Here is a 27,754-nt window from a genome sequence, read left to right on the forward strand (position 1 = left end):
TGAACAACAACGCACCACCGTATAAGCACTCTCACATCCGATGCACGTCGATGATCTAGCATTTCAATTAAAAACTTGAACGAACGATGATGAGAAAGAAAAAGAAACGAAAGGAAATAAAAAAAGCCAACAAAATTGTCACACGATGTAAATGAAAATTGGAAATTGCGTTAAACGGTCATTAAAAAGCACTTGATTTGATTGACGTGAATACTTAATAGAATTATGGTTTTTGATTTGGCATTGTTTGCATTGGCGCATATTGATTTACATCGTGAATAGTAATTTGTGAGAGAGGGACGGCAAGTTTGAGATAATGCACTCCATTAGAAATCCATTATTTACCTTCAACTTAATGGTAGCTGCATTCGATTACGATAGATTTTGTTGTTGGTGTCGAATATGAAGTGACAAAAATTAAAAATGTCGTTGACAGAATTTAATAACAACAAACGAAAATCGAAACTGAGATGTTTCCATCTATGAATCGACTATGCGCGCCAGAGTTAAAATGTGTATGAGAAATTGATCGCGAACGGTTTTCAATTGACAGTGTACGTATAGACAACATGTTTTGTACTGAATGAATGTGACTCTGACATCGGTTATTCTGTTTTTTTTTTGTAATTCTTCTTTTCATTCAGTATTCATTTGTAGATTGCCGTGTGTTTTCGACATGCTATCGCTCGCGACTCTGTCAAAAAAATCGTTATGAGATTTGGTGATTGTATCATTTTAGACGCTCGTCTCAAACATTTCCGAATTCGGCGTGTGTGAGCCACGTCGTGTGATCTGTGCATTTCATTGCTATTCCGATTGTGAACCGTTGATACCAATTTTGTCGTTTGTGTATGTGCACAACGATCGCTGTCGTATTTCGATAGCGATTGAGTTTTGTGTGTGAGAGAGCTCGTCTCACTCGCTAGTTCGTTCCGCGTGCGCACGAGCGCACATAAAACATGCGTATGCCACAATATGCTATGCACCATACACACAACTCGTACACGTACGCAAAGTACCGTAACCGAAAATGCTTCATACCAAATGCACCGAATGTGTATTATACCTCACACTTTTCACCATATGCACACAACGTTCTCACCAAAAATAAACTAAACGGGCGCTATGTTAGCGTTCTCTCTCTTTCTCTTCACTCTTTGATGCTTGTTTTTTTCTACTCATCTTGAACTAACAGATGTTGGTTTATATGGGCCCAAATAGCTATGTCGCTTTCAAGAACTCTTAGAGTCAAGCAGCTCTCAAAATACTGTCATCGCAAAACATATATATAACAAATGACTGTATATAATTAAAAATTACAAATTCTGCAATTGAAATGTATTGAACTTTGCTATTTCAAGTGCTTAACAAACAGGTTTTTGGTGAATGTCAAAATGTAGAATGGAATCACACAAACATAGAAAACAAAATGAATACAAACGAGCAAATGGCTTTTCCAATTTGTCTGTTGTTGGTGTGGCTTTTTTGTCAGCGCGACAAAAGGCAATAGAATCAAAATTTCAGGTTCGATTGTGCAATGCCCAATACTATTCACACGATACATTTTCATGTCTCCCACAAATCGCAATGAATCAGCATTTATGGATTGTTCGGACGCAACAAAATTTATGTGAACCATTGCAAAGTACAAGACAAAGACGTGCGCGTGTACGTCGGTTATCCAAAATGAAAAATGCTCTTTTTTCGTTTCACCATAAAAGAACCAAAACGAGCAGATTGCTTAACTCGATACAACTCGATTTGATTCTTGATTTTAAATTTTACGAGAGCATAAGCCAATAAAATCCCATATTTATGACGGCTAGACCATATATTCATTGAACATCTTTGTCACGATACAGTTAGATATTGCAGAGAAAAGAATAGACGAAGAAAACATCAAAGAATGTTGTGCATTCGTTGGATATTTTATGTTTGATATTCAGCGAAATAAATAGGTGACCAAAAATATAAAAAACAAAAGCGTGAACGAAAAATCAAATTATTCGTATGAAAATTGTTTTATTTTAAACGAAAAGCAGTACCGCAACTTCGAAGGTGTTTGCATATAAAAATTCCATTAATACAAATGAGAAATAATGACGTTTGATATTCTATGGACATTGGGCCATTTTATTGTTATTTAGAATGTGTGCCAAAACTTAAACCAAAATGGATTTAGACAATATCAGCTATGATATATTTGAATTAAATTCAAGAAATTTGAATTTCGTAAAGCATTGAAATGTAGTTGGAACACATTTTAAATTCCAAGCATATTCATGGAAATGATGATGGGATCCAAAATTAATGTTGTATTTATAAATTCGAAATGGCGTGATACACAACGGAAAGCAGAGTGTTTGTGTTGCCGCAATTTATCCTATTCATCTAGTTATGTAGTGGGATTTTAATCGAAAGCTGTCAATATAGATGAAAACTATGGGCCATTAGTCTATGGATAATTCACGAGAGTGGTGGTTCACAAAACATTGAACGACCCTTTGCCACTTCTATCGTCTCATCCCCCTGTCACCACCTTCTTTTTTCTTCTCATGATATCCAACCAACAAGGATTGTTCATCTGGAGGGGAGGAATGGTGAGGAGGAGGCAAGCGCTGACCTGACATTTCCTCCTCAAGGGAAGATGAAAAAAGCGATTTTTTATAAGATACCATTCTCCTTAGCACTCTCCTCGTGTTCCTTCTCGCTGTTCCTCTTCCTAAGTCGAACAATCTCTGAATTAAACTAGTTTAAATTATTATTGGAAACGGTTCAATTTTCATTCATATGACTGTTGGTTTGTGATAAATTTGATCTCAGCATTTGTGAAATTTGTTATTTGGATTACAAAATGATAACCGCTAAACTTTGTCAAAATTCGAACACATTCGTGAACTGTTTCACAAACTTTGTTAATGTACTCGTCACAATGCATCCGTTTTTTTTTCGGTTTTCTCGTGCATCGTCTATTCATCAAATAACTTGGGTTAAATTGCAAACAAACACCCACACATCCACATCCACATGTACATATTGCATATAAGCAGCTTGTTCCAACTGTATGCTGTGATATCGGAAGCGTCAAAAGCAAACTGCTATGTATTTCATCGTGGAAATAATCAAATTGACCTCATTGCATTCGAGCAGGATGTCTCGAAGTTGTATCAAAGGTTTTCACAAAACAACAACCCAACGACACACATAGAAAGAGAAAGGAAATTTCTATCATTTTACCCAAGCAAAGAGGCAAACAAAACTATACTATGGCTCAGCGCTTGTGTCGTACGAATGTAATTAGATAATGGTTTTAGTTTTGGCTTTCGTTTCTATGCAGCATCGACACATACACACACACACATCCACACAGTAGACAAACATACAGTTGTCCCAAATGAGACTTTTCTCAAAATGACAAAGGGGCGTTCGTTTTTTTTATTGAAGGAAGGTAACGGCAAAAGTGCATGAATATAATCACTCTTGAAACATTATAATGTTTGAGAGCAGGCAAATTATATGAATTTTGTATTAGTCGTTATTCAACATTGGGCTATGATCAGTGAAAATGAACACGAAGGTGAGCATAATATGTAATCGCTTCTGCGGCATAACGGCCAAGTGTTAACATTTGTTTTTGTTTGACAGTGATGTGGTTTGGTATGTATTTGCAATGACATGCTGTGTGTATAACAATCGGAGCGAAAAATGGAAAAAGAAGATGGAAAAAAATGGCTGGTTTGTACACATGTTTGCAAAAATGTGGTACAATACGTGTGTTTTAAATTTACCAAGAACAGCAAACAATCTGCAGAGAAAGAAATTTTGTGTTCCTTGTGTCATTTGCATAAGTCGAAACAAACTAGTTTCTGGAATTCACTATTTTTTTTAAATTCATTTGAAAAATCACAAACGATGCGAATCTTTTCGAAAACAATATCAGTGAGTGTCAGCGATGTTGATGCATACTAGGTCACCAAATTTTAAATTAAAAAAAGAACGAAACGAAGTAAAATGAATAAAGAGTGGAGAAAAACACTGAGGTTTTGATAGAGTAACCAAACACGATAGAGTTCAATATCAGGACATATATTATGCTTTTTTTTATTGCAATTCATGCGGAAGAAGCATGCTTTCTTTAGAGCATTATTGTTGTTTTGAAAATGTGAGCTATCAACATCGAATCGAAATGTGTTCGTTTTCAGGTGGTAAATATTAGTTTCTATCACCATGTCAAACATTCAATACACCCCATAAAACGAATGGCAGGCAACCGCATATGTCTATATGTGTATACATAGTGTGTGAATGACATTTTTCGAGCACAATTACACGCACGCACATTATCAACGATGTGCTTTCATTTTGAAACGCACTAAAATTCCTTCGAAGCACAATGAAATGAACAAAAACAACGACTGCCGAACAAAATGATAGCACAAAAGATATTTGTGTGGGTGAAAAGCAAAAATAAAGAAAGAAAAAACTCGAAAACAAAACAATCTCTTCCCGAAAATTCAATGTGTGTATTTTACCGCCAGCACATTTTCGATTTACTTATCGGCACAATAAAAACGTAGTTCAACAATGTATTTTGCAAACAGGAATCAATCTTCTGTCGACCAAGCACATAACACATCAAACAGCCGTAATCATTCGAGATGTGCATGTGTTATTTCGATTTCAGTTTCGCATAGCATATATTTTATAGTATGCGATTATGTTTGGTTTTATGTTGTTCATGGTACTTGACACAGTCGCACCACATCTCAATGTGGGTAGCTTTTTTTCGATGTGTACTCTTGTGCTGGCGGTTGTGTACGTATGACGTATCCATTGATACTCCGAATGTGTTTGATATAAGTTTTTTTCTTTTCTCATTCACTTTCTAACTGTCTTTCTCTTGTTCGCTCGTTCTTACTCCAAATTCGCATCGGCTGACAAACGGCCACTGGATTTTGTGAGGTAGCGAAACACACAGAGAATTCGTTCACGTTTAAACGTATTGAACGCACATTCTGACACAATACACATCCCCGCCCATGTTAAATGCTCACCCACTCACTCGCTCGCTCTCTTGCTCTATGCTCATGAATTAGCTGCATAAACATTTTACATGTTTTTTTTTGCTCGTTTCATGTTTTTTTTTCTTTTTCTTCGTCTCTTTTCTCTTTTCGTCGTTTTGTTTTCTACTATTACCTGTGTGTGCGTTTTAGTGAAAACAAAGAAACCAAAACGACATAAAATATTTCAACATTTTCTATAGATGTTCGTTATTTGGGGATTTGTGTTTATTAATTATACATAATGTGTGCAATTGCTTTCGATTGAATTCGTATACCCTCTTATTAATGCATGAACTGAATTTTGTGTAGAAGATACATGTTTAGCATCATCTAGGCATCATCGTTGTATATTTTATATTCGAAAAAGGTCGCACAAGTGGAATTTTAAGTGCAATACCAAACATTTAACTAAAACTCAAAATAAAACATTCGAATAAAATATTTGACGAAAAAATGAGCACATGGTAAATGCTGGACATAAATATCTTCGCTTAAAAAACAGAAATAATAGGAATTTGGTAAAAAAAAACATTTCGTCCGCAACATACGCATGATGCTTCTTTTTATGAATACATCGTTTCCATAAATATGATCGTTCGATTAACGTGAACCGAACTCGATTGATTCGTTGTTCTTTTGTCTCTCTTTTTTTAAACACATACCTCGAGGTGGCCCCAATTGTCTGCATTTAACTTAGCTGCTGCCTCTGCACTTCCTTTGGCACCCATTTTTTTGTTAAATTTTTCTTTGTGTTTGAAACTTTTCACTCAAAATGTTATGCGAAAGAATGTTTTCTCTCTTAGAAATTTCTTTTTTTTTAATGTATAAAACCGTTTATTATGACACAAAAGACATTAATAATCGATGTAATTTGATTTTCACTCTAAATCGATGTGTAAAATGTCAAAAGTTCATGAAAAATACCGCGCCTATACCGTCAGTTATTCATCGCTCACACAACCACCAAATTCAATGTTACTAAAATAAAATCTTTTATCGAAGAAATTTATTAACATTTTTTTTTGTCAATTTTATAAGATTTACAAAAGGGGAAAAATGAACCCGATAGAAATATTAACAAAAGAAGAAAAATCATCGATGCAAACGAGAACCGTCATCATCATTTGGTTACAGAATGAAAAAACCATCACAAACTTTATAGCCCATATCAGTGCCATCATAAAATGAAATGCAGCAAAATTTCCGTAAGCATTATCGTTTTGAATAGCAGTTGCATTATCATTAACTAAAGATTTTTTTTTTTTCAAATTTATCATTTTCGTTGAGCCGAATTGGCATGAAATTGTCAGGAAAAAAATGTCTTGTCAGTCTACCGACAGTTTTGGGATGGTGAGCACTATTTTACTATCTTGGTACTGCTGCTGCATGCACATATTAAACGAATTTCTATTATGAGCAATAACAAAACGGTTTGTTTTGGAATGAAGGCTACGCGAACACAATATGGATTTGATATAGTGTCCCGATTTCATTGGTATGCGTGCCTCTCTATCTTTGTATATGTATGTTGTGCCACTTTGCGCCAAACACACCCACTTATTAACATAAATTATTATGAAAGCACGCAGTTGAAGCACATGTATGATTCACATTAAAATTAAATTGCAAAATACGAGTATCTATTTCATACGGTTGGATGGACGTAACATTTGCCAAACTACGATTTGTGTGCATGAGCAATGAAATGAATTTGCTTTGTGAATTGCCGTGATTTTTTGCTATAAAAAACAATGAAGTATGTAATTAACACAAAAAAGAACGAACGTGGTCACTACACGAACAAAGTAACAAAATTTCATAAGTGAATTACAAAATTTCAATACTAATTAAAAGCAAACAACATTTCATTTTGAAATTAATGAATGCAACACAGTATTTGATTTCGCGTTTTATATTTAGCCCTCCGGACTATACCGAAAACATGTCAATCAATTGATGCACTCACAGGAAACACACGGTGACCTGTGAATTGAATTGTTATTGCAATGGTCAATGGTGGCACAAGGGATTTGCGTAATCGTCGTTTGGCTTACTTTTTTTTGTACACAAAACTTTACTTTGGAGAATTTAAATATTTCGCATTGCACAGACTATTGATTAATTAATTTGATCATATTTTGTTATATTTTCGACTGTATGTAAGGCAACTAATTGACTTTATCGATAGAGCACCACTCAAACCATTATTTTGTGTTCGAAAACTTATGAAATAAAAGAATTTTTTGATCAATGCGTACATGTTACCATCTAAAGCATATGTTCCAAATCGAAAAATCAATTCTAAACATTTCAAATGGATAATTTAACTTTGTTTACGTTGGGGTGTGCTTTTTGCTTACTATTAACCCATGATTCATGTGTATTTAAGCCAAAACTTTCAAATATCTTTGTAAAATAAGTTGAAAACTTTAATGACAATAGTAATTGAATGTCGTCCTTTTCCCAAAATCAATTGTATATTTTGTCAAAATTGTAACCTAGTTTTGTCATCATCTACAAATGACTTCAATCCGCTGAATTTGTTGCCGTAATTTCGAATTTGTTAAAAGAATTGTATTGATGAGAAGTAAATTTCTCACTGAAGACTTCTTCATGCACATTTCAAGTCATTTCGAAAATGTTTTTTTTTTTTTTCAAGTGATTCCACATAATCGATATATATTTTCAGTATGATTTCCATGATATGAATTTCGAGTTGAATGAGAAAACAAAATAGAAGAAAGTCTACATCTCTGCATTCATCTTCAGCTTTTAGTGGCTGTATTGTGATTCATAGCATTTTTCTCAACTTTTGTGTTTGTATAAATTTTATGATGAGCTGGGTCGGTCAATGAGTCTACTAAACTCCGAAATTACTATACTGTGTAACATCAGTTTTGTGGCGCATTTACTACTATTAACAAAATACACAGTTTGTGGGCACATCCTTTGGTTAAACGCAAACTGCATATTTTGTTGAACGCAAACAAATCAATCGTTTCACGCCATGAATTTTACCCAAAACAGCAACAAAAACAAAAGAACCAAATTGAATAAAATGAAAAGCGAACATTTTCTCTTTTTTTTTGTGATATAAAAAATCTTATCACAGACGAGAATATCTTTAGTTGTATGCGAAAAACGCGTGTGTCTGTATATGATCAAATCGAATGGATGTGGAGAAAAAGGGCGAAAGCGATGTATGAGTGCTATAGTATTGTAATTCTTATGTACAATTTGGGTTTAAAATTGTCGTGAAATAGCCATTGTTTGTGTTTAATCGAAATGATTTGAAATGGTGTAGAAAATGTGGGATCGCACACAATTTTTGATCGAAATTTTTTCGATTGTATTTTTATTGAATTTAATTTTTTGCCTTTTCGTTGGTCGTAAAGCTGAAGAGAGTGGTGCGAAGCACGCATGCATGTATGTGTGGTCACAATGATTAGCAAAAGCACGAGAGTAGCACACATACATGCATACCACCATATACCATCAGCACACGCACACACTCAATCGTCTCGACAAGAGATGGAAAAAATGCTCACAGAAGTACATCTTTTGTGTGTACCATGGAGCATAATGTCGATCGATAGACAAGCACAACGTGTGCTATCTCGCTGAAAATGGTCGTCTCTTCACTTTACTTCTTATTCGTGCTGTTATTGCTGATGCTGATTTCGTTTGGTCTTTGTTTTTGCCTCAACCACCACTGCCAAAAACTATGCAAGAGCCGTGAATTGCACACACAATCCTCACACACTCGTTCGCTCATTCACTCACTTGCTCCCGTCACACACTCACTCACACACATACATATAATATATACATATATATTATATATATTTGCACGCGCCTAAACACACATATACATGTAAGCAGCAACACCATTTAGCATATTGAGACGAGATGAAAAGCTACGTTCACATAGGCAATCGATTAATTTCACTATTGAATCTCTCTGTGTGTAAATTCTGTCATGTCATCTGTATGTGTATTTACAATTATGGGCTGGTATGTCGTGAATAGAACGATACTGCTTTGTGATATGTGATGATGCTTTATACTGTTCGATTTTATTTAATTTTTTCATTTCTATATATACATTTTTGTGTCCTCTTTATCTCTTTGTTGTTTTCGTTTTGCTTTTCAATTAATAGAATACATTGGCTATTGTTTTCTCTCCGACAGTCAAAATTTCCATGCCGAATTTTATTTGTTTTAAGCATTGATTAACTGAACTTGGCTGTACGTTTTTCACTTGGAATCACTTTAATGCTACTGAATGGAAATTACAATTTGTTTCCAAGCAAAATTTTCGAACACAAAAAAGGGAGTATTCTTAGAGTGATGCTGATATATTTGTCAAAATCACTGTTTCTCAAAATTCACGAGAAATTCATTTTCATTAATGTTATTCAGTTTGTCGGAAAATTGCTTTCGACAAAATTAATCGTTATTAACTGTTATGTGGTCATACATTCGATAAATGGTGTGAATTTCAAACGATTTGATTAATTGATGCACTAGTGTCTATTTTGGCAATAATTGTCATTGTCGATTTGATTTTAAATTTAATCAAAACTAAAAATGAAATGAGCAAACATGCCAAAATGAGCGAATTGAAATTTATTCATCAAATTGAATACGCCGAAAATGATACAGTGGCGCGTATCCATTTGAGCTCATGTTTTTGTTCAATTCAAACCAAACAACCACTACAGCCTAATGTTTATGCAGATTTTTTTTTCCATTCGATCAGTATTTACATGTATTGTGTTATACGGTGTTATATGTCGAATCTTAACTGTCGCCAATCAATCCAAGAATGCTCACTTATTTACCAATATGAATTCACTTTACTCCATGGAATGAAGCGTTTTCTGTTCGTTCATTCATCAAAAATTATTTGTATTAAAATGTATTTCGTTTGTGTTTGGAATGGTGATATGGTTTTGCATCGAACCAATAAAAAAATGAATCGATTCTCATTTTGCGTGCGATAGATCGTTTTGTGAATGTAATGTATTAATGGTGATGATATCCGATCGTATACAAACGCTTTGCTTTTACTTTTGATATTTTAAGCTTAATATGAATTGTTTGGCGTAGGCGTGGATTGTTTTTGCTGTTTGATAACGGATTTTGATGAATTTCGTTATTTTCTTTTTGTATTTGTTGTTGTTGTTATTCTGGATTAAATTTCAATTAGAATTTGAATGAAGTTAAACACTCGAATTATCTTCAACTCAGACTCACTGTTACAAATCTCTCCGGCAGACTGAAAGTACATCACACAAATTAAGTACGCTATGGAATCGAGATGGTGAAATAAGCAAACACATACATGTATGGCCACATATAAACAGGGAAAATCATACACATACACACATACATCCACACGATCCATGTATACAATAATAGATGCATGGCGATTCATGAAAACGTCGTTCCGAGAGAATCATGGAGAGCGCACAGGAAAATGATAGAAGTCAGCGCATGTCCTCATGCGTAAACAGTCGACCAAACTTTGAGATGTCATCACACATCTCTTTCTCTCGCAAGAAGGATGGAGCATTTACAAAATACACACTGTGTAGCTGGCACAGCAGCCAAGACAACAACAAAAATAACATCAACATCAAATTCAAAATATAAATACGATACATACATGCATATTTTGTGTAAAGTCAATGTAAGCATGCGAAACGATACAAAAATGCGAGAACCACAAGAAATCAACTGGATTCCACTCGAAGTATCAATTTGGCTATAGTGAGTTTATTTTGCCCATGCACTGAGAGTATACACTTTATGGCATGTCATTTCCCTATGCCCGTCTAATTCGAATACAAACGAATTTTATTCCCAGCTTTTCATTCCAGTTATTTTCGGTCGAACTTTTGGTGTATGTCGCTTTATTTATGAAAACAACAATCGAATGAACAAAAACCACCACGACGAATCTATTTTTGGCCATCCGATAAGTTATCACAAACATGGATAGAGATGATGACAACGAGTGTGATGAAAATTTCTGTCGCATCATCATGCAAACAAACAAAAAATGAGCAAAAAAAAAAAAACTTAAACAAACCGACAAAAACAAAGCTATTCGGAACGGGAATTTCTTTTTTCGCGTTTTCTTCTATTTTACACACTTTTCAAGTGTGTGTGTAATTGATAATAAGCAAGGTAATTGCGTTCGACACGCTTTAGAGCGCATAACATTATAAAAAAAGGGCACGTATCCAACAAAATTATTTACGATATGCACACAAGAACGAAAAGCGCTTCACCCACGCTTCTTAGCGCAATACACATATCGCACCGCATTTATTTCCATATTATTCTTCTCTTATATTTCTCAATGGATTTTCTCACGTACATTCTAAATCTTGAAATTGCGAGACAGAAAATAGGAAAAATATCTACATATAGTATAGTATGAAACATACAAACATACGCACACGTATAAACAGTCACCCGCACACACACACATCTATATATTCTGCAAATGAATCCAGAGAATCATACTAAAAATTTGTACTCATTGATTATACTCCAGTATATTTTCATTTGCAAAACTTTCACTCCTCATCGAATGAGCAGCGTGTTCGCTGACACATTCTCTTTCTTATTTTATTGTGGGCAGCAAACGAATAAAAAAACCACACCAAGCATTCAGTTTTCCACGCGTTTTCTCTTTCAGTTGACTTATCTTAACGTTAGCCTTCATCGGAGTAAAGGTATGGCATATGGAGGAAAAAAAGCCTCTCCATTTATTCTCTTGCAGTCATAATCATTGTTGTCATTCTCGTTCGTAGCTGTCAATTTTAGAATGAACATAAAAAAAAGAAGCGAACAAAATCAACAACAACAAAACTCGCACACGGCCGTTTGACTTTTATGTGTACTTTCATATAGAATGCGTATGAGTATTTGCGTGCATGAATCTTTAGTTTAGCATGTATTAACTCATGAGATACGACATTTAGTGTGTTGGTTATGAAGACGACGAAACAGACCGAATAATGAATGTTAAACGTTGATGTAGCACGTTCCTTAAGTCTTTGCCCACAATCACAAACACACATACATATTCAAAGACCTACATTTTTCCTACACCCTCATCGTGCGCAACATTATCCGTTCATGTGGTTTGTCAAGTGACGTGCACGCCAAAAAAGATGACAACGACAATGATATACACATTAAGCCGCTTGTATGCTTACACTTGAACTATGAAACAACCAAGTCATCCTATTCTTTATTTATTGAACTATTAAGAGTGTGTTTCTCGTTGGTTTCATTTTGACTAATTTGCCATTGTTCAACCATTACCAGTATATTGTAATGATAATTTTGATTATTCAACGAATCCTTCATGAATTCAACGCGCATTTTTCATAATTGCTTATTAAGCTCATCGATAGCGTATTGTTCTAATGCGTTTTCTTTCTTGTCTTACAGTACAAGCAAAATGTTCATCACTTTGAAGCTCGTACACACACACATACGCAGTTTACGTGGCCTTAAATGCACACTTGTAACCAAAACAATGGTGTTTCAGAGGGTGTGGCGATTTTAAGGCACATGACGAAAGATACAAAAAAAAACGAACGCCACATACAGACATACAAGCTCCAAATGTCATCATCATCCACATGAAGACATTTAATTTATTTAAAACATTTTTTTATATGTCGCATCATCTGTGCGACTAAAGAAAATTCATGGATGTTACTTGGCATATCTTCCCACTGTATGAATTCTAGTGAATTACTTATGCTTATTTGCTTTGGGAATAATATGCCGCTATTTAATGTAAATAAGGATATTAAGGAGCTTTAGGTTTTGACTGCTTTTTAAGCAAAAAGGAGCTTATTCCAACTTAGTTAATCGAAAGCAAAGAAATAAAACAAAAATGAAAAGCACGACAAACGCCATCTAGAGTAAATGTGAAAGCCATTGCACAGTACACGACTTTCATTCAATCTGACGGTTTAAATTCAATTTTCCATCTACATAGAGAAGAAAAACATTGATGCTGAGAACTTTTCCGCATTTTCAAACTCATGCGAACAACCGTTTGCGCTAAATTCGTATTTATAAATGAATTTGATTGAAATCTTTCGCCTCTTGGCCCTTTTTACTAGTTATCATTCGATCGAAAACATGAATTTTTCGTCCTTTTACATTATCAACGGTGGTTGGTAGTTGGCTGTAGTTTGAAAATAGAATTTTCGATTGCATCTTCAAAGCAAATCAAATCATATCTTCAAACGCGAAAAAATTCAAACATTTCACAACTATCTAGCTTCAAAAGCTAGATAGCCTTTCATTTTAGAATGAAATAAATGCAAAACAACTTTCAAATAGAGCGGACAACAAAGAATGACCGAACTCGAGTATGCTATGTGTGACAGATGTGAATTTGGTATGATCAGTTTGCTCGTTCTTGGTTTTTGCGATTAATTCAATTTTTATAGCTTATTTATGATTTATGTGCTTCCGTTTATGTGCCCGAAAATACAGTGAACAGTTTTTTTTTAAATAGAAAAAGAAACAGAGAGAGAGACAGATTAAAGGAAAATATAAAGACGCAGAGAGGGTAGGGTGAGATGCTTGGAGCATAAATAGCGTGCGCGTCGATAATCTTGTCGATTTTCCACCTTACTGCTGTTTATTATATAACAATTTTAGGATTTAATTTTCCTTTTCATCTTCTTCGCTTTGGCAGAATTATCGAACTATTTGCGTTGCAAATACAATTACAATACAAAACGAGTAAAACACTTTTGATGATGCCGTGATTTTCTCTCTATCGAAGCACACAAACACATAGTTTGGGATGAGTTTTTGCTCTCTGGCTCCCATCCGCACCATAGGTGTGAGTGTTGCAGTGTGGTGCAATAACCAAAGTAACATCGAACTGCTCGCTATTTAAACCGCATAAAAAATGAGATAGATGCCAGTCTCAACTTTATTTTCTACATTTTCTCCATTAGCCCGATTGATGAGATTTATTTTCGATTTTTCATTTCTTTTCTCTGCTGATATAATTTTTTTCACTCCATCTCTCAATATATATTGGTTTCCGCCTATTTTATTTCAAATTTCTATAGCACATTAGTGCCAAGATTACTAACTCCAACTGAAACTTGTTTTGCGTTAATAATTTTTGGAATAAATTTTTTGCCGTTGAACTAAATCGGTTGGTGTTGTTTTTTTGATGTTATGCTGAAAGATTATATGATATTTGGCCCACATTTTGATAACACTGTAAAATTAGGAATATTTACTGCCTTCCTCCGTCCAAAAAAAGACTAGAAACCACTTCTATTTCCGTGCTGGTTTGCAATGCACCGCAAATGGGAGAAATTTCAATTTTATTCTAACCAGTATTAAAATTGCACAGATTCCACTCTGGCATCGAAACGAAAAACAAAAGTTTAGTGTGTACGATACAAGACTGTTTTTTTTAAATAAACAATAATAACATTTCATGAACGATTCTTGTGAAGGCAATGCGAGCACAATTATTAAAATTGTTGTTTGCTTCGTTTGACGAGCAGAGATTGCAAGAGATTGAATAGTATGAATGTGCTTCGGCTTGGTAAATATGCATACGGTCATATAATTCTAAAATCAGAATTAAATGAATGCATACGACCGATGAAATTTGCTGATGGCCTACATCCTTCAATACCAACGTAGTGAATATGGTATGACAAGTCAAAATAAAACGAAAACTGCCTTCGAAAAAAAGATCATATAATGACAGTGGAAACAATTCAATAATAGCATATTTATTTATACTCACCGGAATTAATGATGTCCTATTCCAAAGCAGCAAACACGATTCACGAAACTATTGGGTTATTTTAGTTTTCTTTTTGTTACTTTTTATTACAATTCACTGTTCATTCATATACTAATCCAATGATATTGTTGCATTTGTTGATTAATATAATAATATTCAATTTGTTTACAATGTTTGTGGTTAGTATTTCATTAATAAAAGTCCAGTTACTGTCATGTACATATAAATATGAATTGGTTGTGTTTTCTCAGTGGAATTCGAGAGAATACATTGACATTTATTCCCACTAATACTAAACTACCACTAAATTATAATTTTTGTGTTCCTTCCTTTCTTATTTCGTTTTGACAATTTTCAAAAGTGGATGCAAACAAATGAACGAACGAATGAATGAAAATGTGATCCATAAATTTCTTCGTTGCGTATGTATTCAGCAAATTTGTTCTTTCTTTCGTGAAATAAAATATAAGTAAAATGGATTTGTGCATGCTTCTTCAATTTTGTCGGTTGGCACAGTAAAACCGTACAGCCGATATTAACCCTTTTTATGACTTGTTTGCTCTTTTACCGCCGAAAATGTGCTGCTAGAGTATTCAGTTGCAAATAATAAGATATGTTTATTGAAGGAATCAATCGATTCCCATTTGTCCACAAACATACACACACATATGTGTGTAATTCAACGAATGAAACCCAAATCAAGATACGAAAAAAGTCAGCTATCTACATCTGTATCTATTGAAAAAAGTGGAATGATGAACGAAAAAAAGACGGCAGAAGAGGAAATAGAAGAAATATGTATATATGTGATGAACAATAAATTTTCGCGAAATTTTTCATGAGCACACGTAACACAATCATTCATTGCTTTTTGCCATAATAATCCAGAAAGAAAGCGCTCTCTTCTCACACTCACTCTAATTCGTTAGTTTATTTAGTGTGTATGTGTGCCATTGAAGGGGGTATTCTGTTTTTATTAAGGATTTTTGCTTGAGTGCACTCTTGACATTCGCAGATAAATAAGGATCTATCGGTAAGCGCACTGTGTGACAAGTAATAAACGCAATAAATATTGAAAGGTTGGAATATAAACCGAAACTGAACGCATGTTAGCTAGCATGTTAGCGAAGAAAACGTAAAGTCGCTCAGCAGAAAAAAGACGTTCAATTGCTAAACTTACAGTCGAACGGTTTGACAACTGATACTAAAATGGTAATGACTCACATGAACGCAGCAAAAGTTTGCATACATCAACAGCACCAGCAACAACAAAGACGACAACGACGAAGGAGACAAAAGTGATTGGATTAAAAGCAATATTTAGAAGAGAAAAAAGAACGAAATATTTCTTTACAAGCGACGACATTCCTATGCGAATTATTCTTCAATTCAAATAGAAATTATCATATTATTCGAATTCAAAACGGCATGTTTTACGATATGAAACATTTTCCTTCTAGACGAGAGGAAAAAAAGGCATATTGTTGTTTTTACATGTAACATTTTTCCGCTTATTGCAAGACCTGTCAAAGCAAAACTCGGAAATATTATGAGCTCAAATGAAATGTAATTCAATTGGAGCGACACACAAAGAAATGTGCGAGGAAAAACTATGTAGATGAATAGCAAGCGAGAGAGAGAATGAGAGAGAGGGGGAGGGAGAGAAGGAAGAGATACGCGGAAAAAGCGCGCACTTATTTTTATGCACATACATAAGCGAAGTCAATACGGCAATACAATTCGACCATTGATATACCAGCGAAATGCATTCAACCGTTCCATAAAGTAAAAATTCGCCCTTTGCATCAATCGTTTTTCATACATGAGAACGTAATATATATTATGTATAACACATTAAATACAGTCAACATTTCAGTTCATTTTCTTTTCTCTTCTTTGCATATCATATGAAAAATCTGCAAATTCATTTTCAATACATAGACACACACGCTCATCCAGTGCTTCCAACTCAAAAATGTGTTTTTTTTTTTGCTGCGACTTATCGAGCAAAAAGCAACTATCAAAAACATTCACATTTTTGGTGCGCCTTACATATTGCCTCTTCAACGTAATATTTTTTTTTTACGAATTGAACGTTTGAATCTCTTGAGAATTTTGAATCAAAAACCATTTCGCATAAATACTCATCGTGCAAAATTGCTTCGGCAATATGCTATAATATTGTTTGTGAGTTTGTGTATGTGCTTGTGGTTTTTAACTTGCGAAACCTCCATTCGACCATTTTGATGGACATTTATGGTTTTCTCAGCGATATAATGAGATTTCACCAGAAAACCGATCCTCATGATAACAAAGACAATAACATCCAGGTCTTGATATCACATTTTAAGTGTCGTTCCTATGCTCGAAATAAAAGGCACACATTTTGGAACACATTTCTTCTGCCAAAAATGAAATCGTCTAGAGTTAAACGCTTTAAACGTTAATTGAATTATGCATAACAATCGAAGTGAATATATCATCGTTTGCAATTTGTAACTAAGGTGCACTCAGATACTTTCCTTTTCGTCCTTTTCTTATTGTCGTCGGTTTTACTTCCTCCATTTGAGAAATGGTATTACACTTGTGCATTATCATTTGATTTGGTGCTGGTTTTGTGCAGCATCTGCACTTGAAAAGTGCATGATACAAATCTGTACGGCTGCTGCTGTTGTTGTTTTGTGATAAATCAAACATACGTTTGACTAACAAATTTTGTAACTTTTGCATTAGATTTATCGATTATGAATACATGGCCGCATATTTTCATTTAAATCAAAATAATTTCGAAAAATTGTGTGTAACAAAAGTATATGTATGTATGGTAACTGGTAAAAACTAACAAGTTTAACAGTACGGTAAAAGTTGTTTCATCTGTAAAACTTATTGAGTGGAGGGTGACAAAAGGCGAGAGCGAATTTTGGTTGTTGTTGTTTTTTAAAAATGGTTTGAAACATATGAAAGAGGCAAAAAGGCGTTGCAAATAGAACATATTTACAGACAAAAAAAATGGTTCAAAAATATTGTTGGCAAAAAACTAGTGTATGTTTTGCGATTGTTGGAAAACTTTTAATCATCGTTTTCCAATCGAGGCCAATGCATACATATAGATGCACGCACGTACACACACACATACACACATATGCCATTCATTTGACTCCATTCTTCATTGTTTTCCAATTAGGACGGTGCTTGAAAAAAATGAAATTTCAAAGATGGAAAAGCTACTCAATTATAGGATATGAAGCCACAAAATAGCGATAAAATGTTGCATGAAAGCTGAACAAAATTGTGAATAAGCGTGCAATGTGCATGTTTTCATTGGAAGAAAACGCACACACACAAGCTCACACTTTGATATGCAAGTGCATGACTCTTGATGGATGATGATCAAATACACTCAGCTGAGCTCCATTTGCCAAACAATTGATTCAATTGATTTGATGAGTTTTAAAAACTTAGAATGGAAATAATGGCATATCTTGAGATGGTCATTGTTTCCATACGATGGCTGCGTGTATGTATGGCAAAAAGAAAATGATGGCAAAAGCAAGAAATTTCATTTCTCAAGTTGAATTCCATTTAACAAACGCCAACAAAGGTATATGTGCAATGTGAACAAAACTTCATTTACGCTAACATCGCATATATTGAATCGTTTATTTTAATTAAAAACCATTTTCAATTTCACAAAATTTCGCTGGTGAAACAAATTACGTTTCGTTTTATAAAATAAACATTATTCAAACTTACGATTAAGATTTATTAACAGATCAAATATATGTATAATCCATGAGCTTTGGCAAAGATTAAATGTGCTAAATAGTTGTTGAAAACTTTTCAATAATGATTTAAATGAAGCGACGACTGAGGCGTCAATGCGGATCCAAAAATAAATTGAAATGGATCTCAATTTGGAAAACTATTTACTTTGAACAAAATCACTATCTCATTTCTCCCGTTCTTCATGTTTGCTTCGTTGCACTTGGATGCCAAAACTTTCACGCAAAAAATTGGAATCAGTTAATGATGATTTTTTTTTGTGTGAACAACATTGAACAAACTCACTGACAGAATTTTTCACATTGAATCAAAAAAAAACAAAAAAAACCAAAACAATAAAATAATTTGGATTGAATTGGGGTTTCTGGTTTTTGAAATTATGTGCTGTCTTTCAAATATTTCAATTAACTGCAGCAAACCGTTTCAGTTGCTGATGTATTCACTATATGCGTATAAGTGTATGTGTGTGTTGTCGTCAATTTTATGGTTTACCGGAGATTCGAAAATAATTAATAAAACACAACTCGAAATCGACGATATACGTGAATGATTTTACGAAATGTTTTGATACATATATCTATGTATGTACGTGTGCAATGGTAGACATGTGACTTCTTTAACAGTCACAATAAGAATGACTTGAATGCTATATAGCTGAAGAATTACGGCTACGGAAAAACGAACGAAAAAGGATACTACGGCATTCATCCAATTCATATACTTCGACTCGGTGCTTTATAGCTAACACATTTAAATTCAGCAGTAGCAGGCAGCAGCAGTAAAATCGCACACTGTATATTTTTGCAACGGCCAAACGCACGAGGGATGCCAAGCACTGAGTATACACATTGTATGGTGTCTGCCATGGAATGTGGTGCATGACTATTTTTTTTTCTGTGTCACTGTTATACTCTTGCAAAATGCTCACAGTTGCACAAATACATGCATGGCAGGCTACTCGATGCTAGGCGTTGTGAATGAGAGAAATCTCTCGCTTTGGCTATTCCTTTTTCTTCTTCTTCTTCGTTTTTCCACACACATTTTTTTTTTTTGCTTTATGAAATGGAAAATTTGTGATAGAAAACGCGCACAATCGTACATCGGAAATGTCATCTGCATTGGTACTAGAAAACAAACGATAAATTCAGATCGTTGATTTTGAATGAAGCGTCTCAATGTTGAGAATGTGATTGAATAAAAAAATATAATCACGTTGTCTATTGTTTCGTATGTTTTGTTCGTCTTTTCTTTTTTCGTGTGCCGATTGAAAATATGTTCGATCGAATTTCATCCAGAATATTTGTTTAATCAATTAAATGCTGTTTATTCACAACCTACATCTTGACATTTTGAATTTGCAGAGAGAAAAGATGAAGAGCAACGCAACATTTTTTTGTTTGTTATGTGCTTACTTTCACATTTTAATGGATCACATAGGAAAATGTGCATTTGTGACCTCAAAACACGTGCGTGTTCATCCGAAAGGAATCGTTGTCGCGCTACATGTATCCACCAAAGTCAGATAATGTATTTTCAAAATGTCATGCAAACTAAAGACCAAAATGATATTCAACAGTGCGACAATGTAGCAATTGTGTAAAAATCTTTTGCGAAAAGTTTTCTTTTACTGTTTTCTCGAATGAATTGTCCGCTTTTTTATGACTTTCGTCGTAAAGCAATTGCCGGAAACAAAACTTCTTCATACTTTTTTCTTCTTCTTCATTTGTTATTTTTTTTGATTTTGCTGTGTTCGTTCTTGTTGAGAATCGCCGGTCTCTGAAAGTAGGTTTGCTCAACTCAAATCCTGTACAATAGATGCAATGTGTGCAATGTTTTGGTGCACACCGTACATTTTTTTTTGTCTTTCATGCTTAAATTTCGGGATGCCAGCAAGCGTTCTCCAAAACGGATAAAACTGTGTATTGTGTGTGCGCTCTGCGCGCCATAACAAATAAATAAGGGCATAACTTAGTATTTAATCGGGTTATATAAGTCGGAGAACATTTTCGACAATTCGAATTTTCAGCAAAAACTAACACGCACATATAGGTTATAGTCCAGGGCGCGGCTTTCAACACGTTCATTTTTGTGTTACAATATATATATGTATATAACTATATTACTATATATTTTCCGTATATGCAGAGAATTTAACGACGTGGACAAATGAGCACATCAAATCGAAACAATATGACAACAATCATTGCATGATGTATATTTGCAAGTACATTTTCAGTCGTATAAATATTCGGCTATTTAACCTTTCACAGACTTTTATTTCAAAATGCGATATGATTATTAGTTTTGATACTTTACTTTGTCTGAAAGAGGATTGGATTTTCGCATCAATGCATCAGGTTGTTTTCCGTTCAAATTTCTTTGTTAAACGAATTAAATACGAACGGAAATCTTTGTACGAAGTCATCAGATCCTTCTGGATCTTTCGAAAATCTTTGAGATTAACCTTCCCCGCTCTTTCTCCGATTGCCAATTTTAGAAGCCATGACAAAAATTGTACCATACTCATCACATTGAATAAACATTTTTTTTGGCGTTGGCTTCGGCACACACACATTGCGTATTCGATTCGAATTGAATAAAAATGCGTTTTTATGAGGAAAAATGCAGCTGAAACGTTGCCAATATTTTACCACAAACATTTCTGGGGAAATGTGAAGTGCATTTGTCAAGATGTAGAAATTATTTATTGAGGCCGCCTTAAAGAATAAGACTTATATACTTTATATTTTTATTACTCATTGATTTTCGTTTTTCACTGTCCTTTTTGATTTTTTTTTTTCTAAATTAAAACTCTAAAAGAATTCAATTCATATCCTGAATAATTGGGGGAAAAAATCCTCAGTTAAAATATTAAAACAATACTTGAAATAATTGAATTCATTTTATTAGTTGTCATCGATTTCGAGGAGCATAAAGTAGAGAGAAGAGTAGCTGTTGTGTGTGAGAAACAATACATACTCGTTAATTTAACCGTCAAATTTCCCTGGTTTTTCGTTATTCCTATTTCAAATATTTCTCAAATTAAACAACATTAAAAAAATTAAAACGACATACAATTGAATGTCCAATGCAACAAATTTATAATTTTGGTAATGGTTTTGCAAAACGAAAATCTCCGTATTTATTTTTAATTCGTAAATGACTTCATCAAATAACGATTCATGGTGCAAATGAGAAATTTGATTTTTGTGCTCCGAAATGGGCTTCCGATAGGGAACATGTGTCAATCTAAGTTGTCATTTTTTCATCTGTCAAATTCAGTTGTGTATTGTTATTTACAATATCAACACGTACATAAAATCCAATAGTTTCGAATTTATTTTAAGTTAAGAAGGACAAAAATGGATGATATTCTTAACTTTTTCGATTTAAATAAGCCATTGGTGAGAAAAACCATCTCTGGTGGAACGACCAGTGGTCGTTTGAAATTCGATCAACCGAGTACATCATGTACATCCAGTAATAAAAGAGATGATTTAGCAACAGAACAATATGCAGAAAAGCATGTCGCAGAAAATATGCAACAAATGATGAATGTAATTATGTTCTTTTCTTTGAATAAACAAATGTTTTACTAACATAAAAATAAAATCTTAGCGATTCGATGACACTCATCACAACAACAACAGTTCGGACGATGAAAACAATGATAATATGGATCACATTTATTCCACGTACAATTTTAAGCGATCAACATCAACATATCCCATAACTCATTATCGAAACGCCATTTTGAGTGCAATCGACGAGAGTCCTTTTGTTGTATTGGAAGGTTTGTATTCGCATCCAAACGAAATATGAACAAATGTACCATTAATACTTGTATGCTTTCGTTCTCTTTATGTCTAAAGGACCGACGGCATGTGGCAAGACAACACAAGTACCTCAATTTATTATTGATGAAGCCTACAGTCGAAAGCAATACTGTAATATTGTCATTGCACAACCGAGACGAATTGCGGCCGTAAGCAATGCAGAGCGTGTGGCCAAAGAACGAAATTGGCAAGTGAGCACTGTCATTGGCTATCAAATTGGTTTCGATGAAAAGAAAAATCTCAGCAAGGACACACGCATATTATTTTGCACGACCGGCATTTTACTGGAAAAATTGATACGCGCAAAAAATTTTCATAACTATACGCACATCATTTTGGATGAAGTGCATGAACGAAACAAAGACATGGACTTTCTGTTTGTCATATTGAAAAAGTTATTTGTGAACGCAGTACCAAAACCAAAAGTTAAAATTATTATTATGTCAGCCACGATTGAAGCGAGTCGAGTAAGATTGAATGTCAATTGATACGAATATTTGCTTCTAAAAAGTTAATTTTCTCTATTTTTCGTATAGTTTTCCGAATATTTTACATTTCCAAAACGTGGCTTCATGTCTCCGGCACCTATAATAAGCATTGATCAAAAATCGAAATATCAAATCAGAGAATTCTATCTGGAAGAATTCTACAAAGTTGCACCAAAATTCGTAATTTTCGATTTTTTTTTTCATTCTTCATTGATTTGTCACTGAGTTTAGGTGTAATCATTGTTTTCACTTCGTTTTAGGATTACGCAAACATGGATAAGACACAGCCCATCATTTCGTCTGATTTGTACAAAATTGCTTTGTATTTAATCAATCATTTTGATAACATCGATAACAGTGAATTGGATGCCGATGATGACCAAAACAATGAACGGCCAACAGTTTTGATATTTTTACCTGGTATTCATGAAATCGCACAAATGGACACTGTTTTGAGAGACCATTGGAACGGCGTGTAAGATTTAAAACTATTGAAATTCATTATATGCATTTTTTGTTTTCATTTAAAAATGATAATTCTAGGAACATGAAGCGAACACGAATTGAAACCATTGTTCTTCATTCGATGTCAGATTCGAATCAAAGAAGTTTAGCCTTTCGCAAGGCGGCATCGAATACACGCAAAGTAATTTTGGCAACAAATATCGCTGAAAGTTCGATAACTGTACCAGATGTAAAATACGGTAATTTAATCTTTTTTTCACAATGAAAAAGAAATAATAATTTCTTCCCTGTTGACGATCTGTCATTATTCAATTTGAAAATGTTACATTTTAGTGCTGGACTTTTGCCGAACACGAGTACTGATGACCGATACAGAAACAAACTTTTCAGCATTACAACTGACTTGGGCGGCACGTAGCAGTTGTAAACAACGTGCTGGCCGAACTGGTCGTGTCATGAATGGCAGATGCTATCGATTTGTTGAAAAACAATTCTATTATGTAAGCATCAACAAATCATCAGTTTTAATAGATTTTTATATTTCTATTTCTTTTATTCGCATAACGTTGAATAGAGTACGATGAAAGAAAATGGTATTCCCGAATTGGTGAGCAGCCCATTGGAAAATGTGATATTGAAAGCGAAACTGTTGAATATGGGTCCGCCGGCATCGATTCTGGCATTAGCTTTAGATCGTCCGCAATTAAATGATATTGCCAATACGATATTGGTGTTGAAGGAAATCGGTGCCTTATTGAAAACGGTCAACGGAACAGTCGAAAATATGGATGGTGATATTTCATTCATTGGCCGAATTATGGCTAATTTGCCGATTGATGTGAAAATAGCAAAATTTATTATTCTTGGCTATTGCTTCAGTATGCTCGACGAATGTATTATCATAGGTATAAAGCATTGATGTATTTTTTTACGACGCACATTTTGATAATTTTTCACACTAGGTGCGGCATTAAATTCAAGAAGCATTTTTCGAAATAGTTTCGACGTAAAGGATAACATGAGATTATATTCGGAGCAACTTCGTTGGGCCAATTCGTCGGGCAGTGATCTAATTGCATTGTTGCATGCCTATCATTCATGGTCACATGCACACAATAACGGTATTTTTGGTGAAAAAACAACGCGTACAGGACGTGAAAATATGAAACGGGCCGAACGTGCTTGGGCTGAGAAATTCTGTCTTGACATCGATGCATTGCACGAATGCCATGTACAAGTGAACGAAATAAGAATGCGATTGGATGGTTTGAACATTAAATCGGGCGTTGGTTCAAATTATGTTCAATGGAATGATAATGAAAGAGCAATCATTTTAAAAGTGGTCATTGCTGGCGGTTTTTATCCAAATTATTTTGCACGCAACTCACGCAACATCGATGATTATGCGGACAATGCATTTCGTTGCATTGGAACACGTGATCCGAGAAATACCGTTTATTTTACAGGCTTCGATAGACAGCATATTCGATGTTTGTACACAAAATCGATCAAAAAAAATTTCATCGAAAATGGCATTGTACCAAATGAAAAGTTTATCCAAGTGAATTTTGATATCGGATCGAATAAAACATTTGTCACATTTCGAAATGATGAAGACGATCATATCTATGAAAATGGCAACGAATTAATGCCCGGCAAACTTGTGACCGAAGTATATAAAGCAATTAAAATGAAAGAATTACATATTCAATCGACAATTTCGACGATGAAGTCATTCACAGATGAAATGGATTATGTAAGAGAAAATGGCATTCCTATTACACCAGATGGACATTTTCTCACAACATCAAATGGCATAGACCTTGACACATTTGCCGAAGAATTTTGTTTTCCAAGACTATTGGATGTTGCGATGATTGGTTTTATTACACATGTATGTATGATTGTTTGGAGAGAGAGAGAGAGAGAGAGAGAGAACATCACATTATTTTTCTCATTTCAATTCGATAATTTTTCAGATTGAATCGTGTAATCGATTTTGGTTCCAGACAGAAGAGGAATTCAACAGAGTTTTGAAATTCGAAACATATGTGCAACATAATCGCCATAAAGTTATTCAGCGAATACCGTGTGATGGGAAATCATTTTTTGGAAATGACATGGTTATTGTTTCAGTAGACGGTTGCAAAGGTACTTCATACCATCGTGCAAACATTATGCTAGCCAATGACGTGGCCAATGTGTGTCGGGTACGTTGCTCAACAATATTTTTTACGTTTAATTGCATTTTGAAAGTAGAAAAAAGTTTTTATTAAATATTTAATCCTAGGTTCGTATGATTGACACGGGTAAAATTCTGGAATGCAAAATGGATTGCGTATACAAGTATTGTGGCGATCAAAGAGAATTTATAGACCTTCCGCCACGTTGCTTTGAATGTAGCTTGGCACAAATACAACCATCACAAATCCGATATCCAAATGGAGACTGGCCTACTGAAGCAATCACTCTATTCAAATCAAAAACTGATTCGAAGACGGTTAAAATCGAGGTAAACTCTATATTTAAAATCAAACACATTCAGATAAATTCATGAATGAAAAAAAACTAATTATGATCAATAACAGGTGTATTCTGTGGCTAATGGAAAAGCAAATGTGTTTGTTTTCATAAATGCCGAAGAACAGCTCAACGACATATTGATTCAACAGCAATATGGTGAATTCGTGGAAGAAGATTACATTTCGAGTTACAATCATGTATTACGAAAAACCCAATTGGATCGTCAAATGTCAAGTGAAAAAAATGTATGCAATTACATTGATCCAATGTGCCAAGAATATATCAAAGAAGAAAATATTATTGAAATTGATCCGCCACCACATCATATGTGTAAAAAACGACAAAAACTCAAGGGACCATTCAGTACATTGTCAATTGAACCGTCTGGTTTAACCGAATCAACTCGAAATTCCAAAATTTCAATTGACAAATATTCGATTAATTCAGTGATGTTGGAGAATGATCCACAGGTGAGCTATTGAAATCGATTGCTACTTCATGCAATAAACTATAATTTAAGTTCGTGTATTCAAATGTTAGGATATGACCGAAAAATATATGGTGGCAGCTACAATTTGTTATACCGATTCAAATAAAAAAAATTTAAACATTCGTTACACAACACAAATGCCGAACATTCGCGGTTTTGGTCCATTGATGGCATTGATTTTCTGTCCAACAATGCATGTCAAGTGCAATAACGAGAAAACACACTACACTGCACTCCGAACTGGTTTAGGTTACGATAGCCACAATAATCGATCATTATTCCAAGAGCACGATATGGTTTTCAATTTAAATGTTGAAATCACACAACATGACATCGAATTGGTAGGCATATCAAAAACATTCACATTTTTATCTCCATATTGATTCTTTGGTTTTGTTGCACAGGTGAATCAAATTCGATATTGTTTGGACACATTGTTGTTGACTTATCCTGGACAAGATGAAACCAATAAATTGAATGAATCGACGAAACGTGAAATTTTGATGAAAATCAAAACTGTCATTGTTGAGTACGTATTTTGCCATTGCACACGGGATACCAACATATTTTCTTTTAAAATTCATCCATTTAATTCATCCATTCCACTTGACAGATTATTGGAACGACCACGTAAAAACATTACCACCGAAACTGAGGATTTCCAATGGGACGCGAACTTCTCAAAATCACCCGATTTTGTTAAATCACATGCGAACGATATTTACGGATATCGGGCAATTTATCCAATGCATAATGCACTTAGAACACGCAGTAATTACGATACCGATCTTGATTTTAAACGCATTCATTGCAAACAACTGCACGATTTAACGAAATTGTAAGTTCAGTTGCATCACATTTATTTTTATTTTTATTCCTTTAACAATTATACTTTTCAGTGTGATCAATTTGCCCAGAATTGTGTTGTGTCGACTTTGTAGTGCGAAATTGGAGAACATTGCCGCCCTAAAATTGCACCTAGTATCACGGCTACACATTGAAAACGAAAAACGAATCGATTTCCAAAACAATTAGTTTGGCGTGAAAAAAAAATCGAATTTTTCCACTGAAACCTATTGAAGTCACAGCAATTTATTAATTAAACGATATTTTCTATAAAATAAAAAAAAATGTGATAAAAACATGTTGAATAAATGCCATAGGAATTAAATCTGTTTTTTTTTTTTAACTTTAATTTTAGCGAAATCTTTTCAACATTTGGCAAATTTATTTGAATTGGTAACATGATTCGTGGCACAAACCAATAAAAGTCCGTTCTC

General features: G+C 34.2%; 2 protein-coding genes across 16 annotated transcripts in view; one reads left to right on the plus strand and one right to left on the minus strand.

The window, feature by feature from the left end:
• Nucleotides 1-14,908, minus strand: part of LOC116345653 — a 112,248-nt gene extending 97,340 nt beyond the window's left edge. For 13 of the 15 annotated variants that reach the window (XM_031775221.1, XM_031775210.1, XM_031775219.1 and 10 more), the window contains exons 1-2: nucleotides 10,137-10,329; nucleotides 5,726-6,053 (exon numbers count right to left, since the gene is read on the minus strand). Coding sequence is in view for 1 of the 15 variants with exons in the window: in XM_031775218.1 (XP_031631078.1) it covers nucleotides 5,726-5,791 (66 nt within the window). In the remaining 14 variants the exon portion in view is untranslated. Of the gene's footprint in view, nucleotides 1-345; nucleotides 540-5,725; nucleotides 6,054-10,136; nucleotides 10,330-14,889 lie in introns of those variants that run through there. The other 2 variants (XM_031775206.1, XM_031775203.1) reach the window with 2 other exon arrangements.
• Nucleotides 14,909-21,968: 7,060 nt separating this feature from the next.
• Nucleotides 21,969-27,645, plus strand: LOC116345909 (probable ATP-dependent RNA helicase spindle-E). Its single transcript, XM_031775674.1, has 16 exons — nucleotides 21,969-22,229; nucleotides 22,291-22,465; nucleotides 22,545-22,975; nucleotides 23,045-23,176; nucleotides 23,257-23,471; nucleotides 23,540-23,700; nucleotides 23,795-23,961; nucleotides 24,036-24,366; nucleotides 24,424-25,355; nucleotides 25,441-25,671; nucleotides 25,752-25,973; nucleotides 26,050-26,454; nucleotides 26,525-26,815; nucleotides 26,879-27,003; nucleotides 27,088-27,312; nucleotides 27,374-27,645. The coding sequence occupies exons 1-16, from the start codon at nucleotides 22,035-22,037 to the stop codon at nucleotides 27,507-27,509; spliced, it is 4,374 nt and encodes a 1,457-aa protein (XP_031631534.1). The 5' UTR covers nucleotides 21,969-22,034; the 3' UTR covers nucleotides 27,510-27,645.
• The last annotated feature ends 109 nt before the right edge of the window (nucleotides 27,646-27,754 follow it).

This window comes from Contarinia nasturtii, unplaced genomic scaffold (assembly GCF_009176525.2).
Source record: "Contarinia nasturtii isolate CC-2019 unplaced genomic scaffold, AAFC_CNas_1.1 Cnas_scaffold_1371, whole genome shotgun sequence".
In the NCBI taxonomy this organism is placed as follows: Eukaryota; Metazoa; Arthropoda; class Insecta; order Diptera; family Cecidomyiidae; genus Contarinia; species Contarinia nasturtii.

Bases quoted from the DNA above. Each gene is read 5' to 3' on its own strand.
- LOC116345909 (XM_031775674.1), top strand. From the start codon at position 22,035: ATGGATGATATTCTTAACTTTTTCGATTTAAATAAGCCATTGGTGAGA. The intron at 23,177-23,256 runs GTAATTTTCGAT...ACTTCGTTTTAG, and splicing joins ACAAAGTTGCACCAAAATTC to GATTACGCAAACATGGATAA. The intron at 25,356-25,440 runs GTATGTATGATT...ATAATTTTTCAG, and splicing joins TGATTGGTTTTATTACACAT to ATTGAATCGTGTAATCGATT.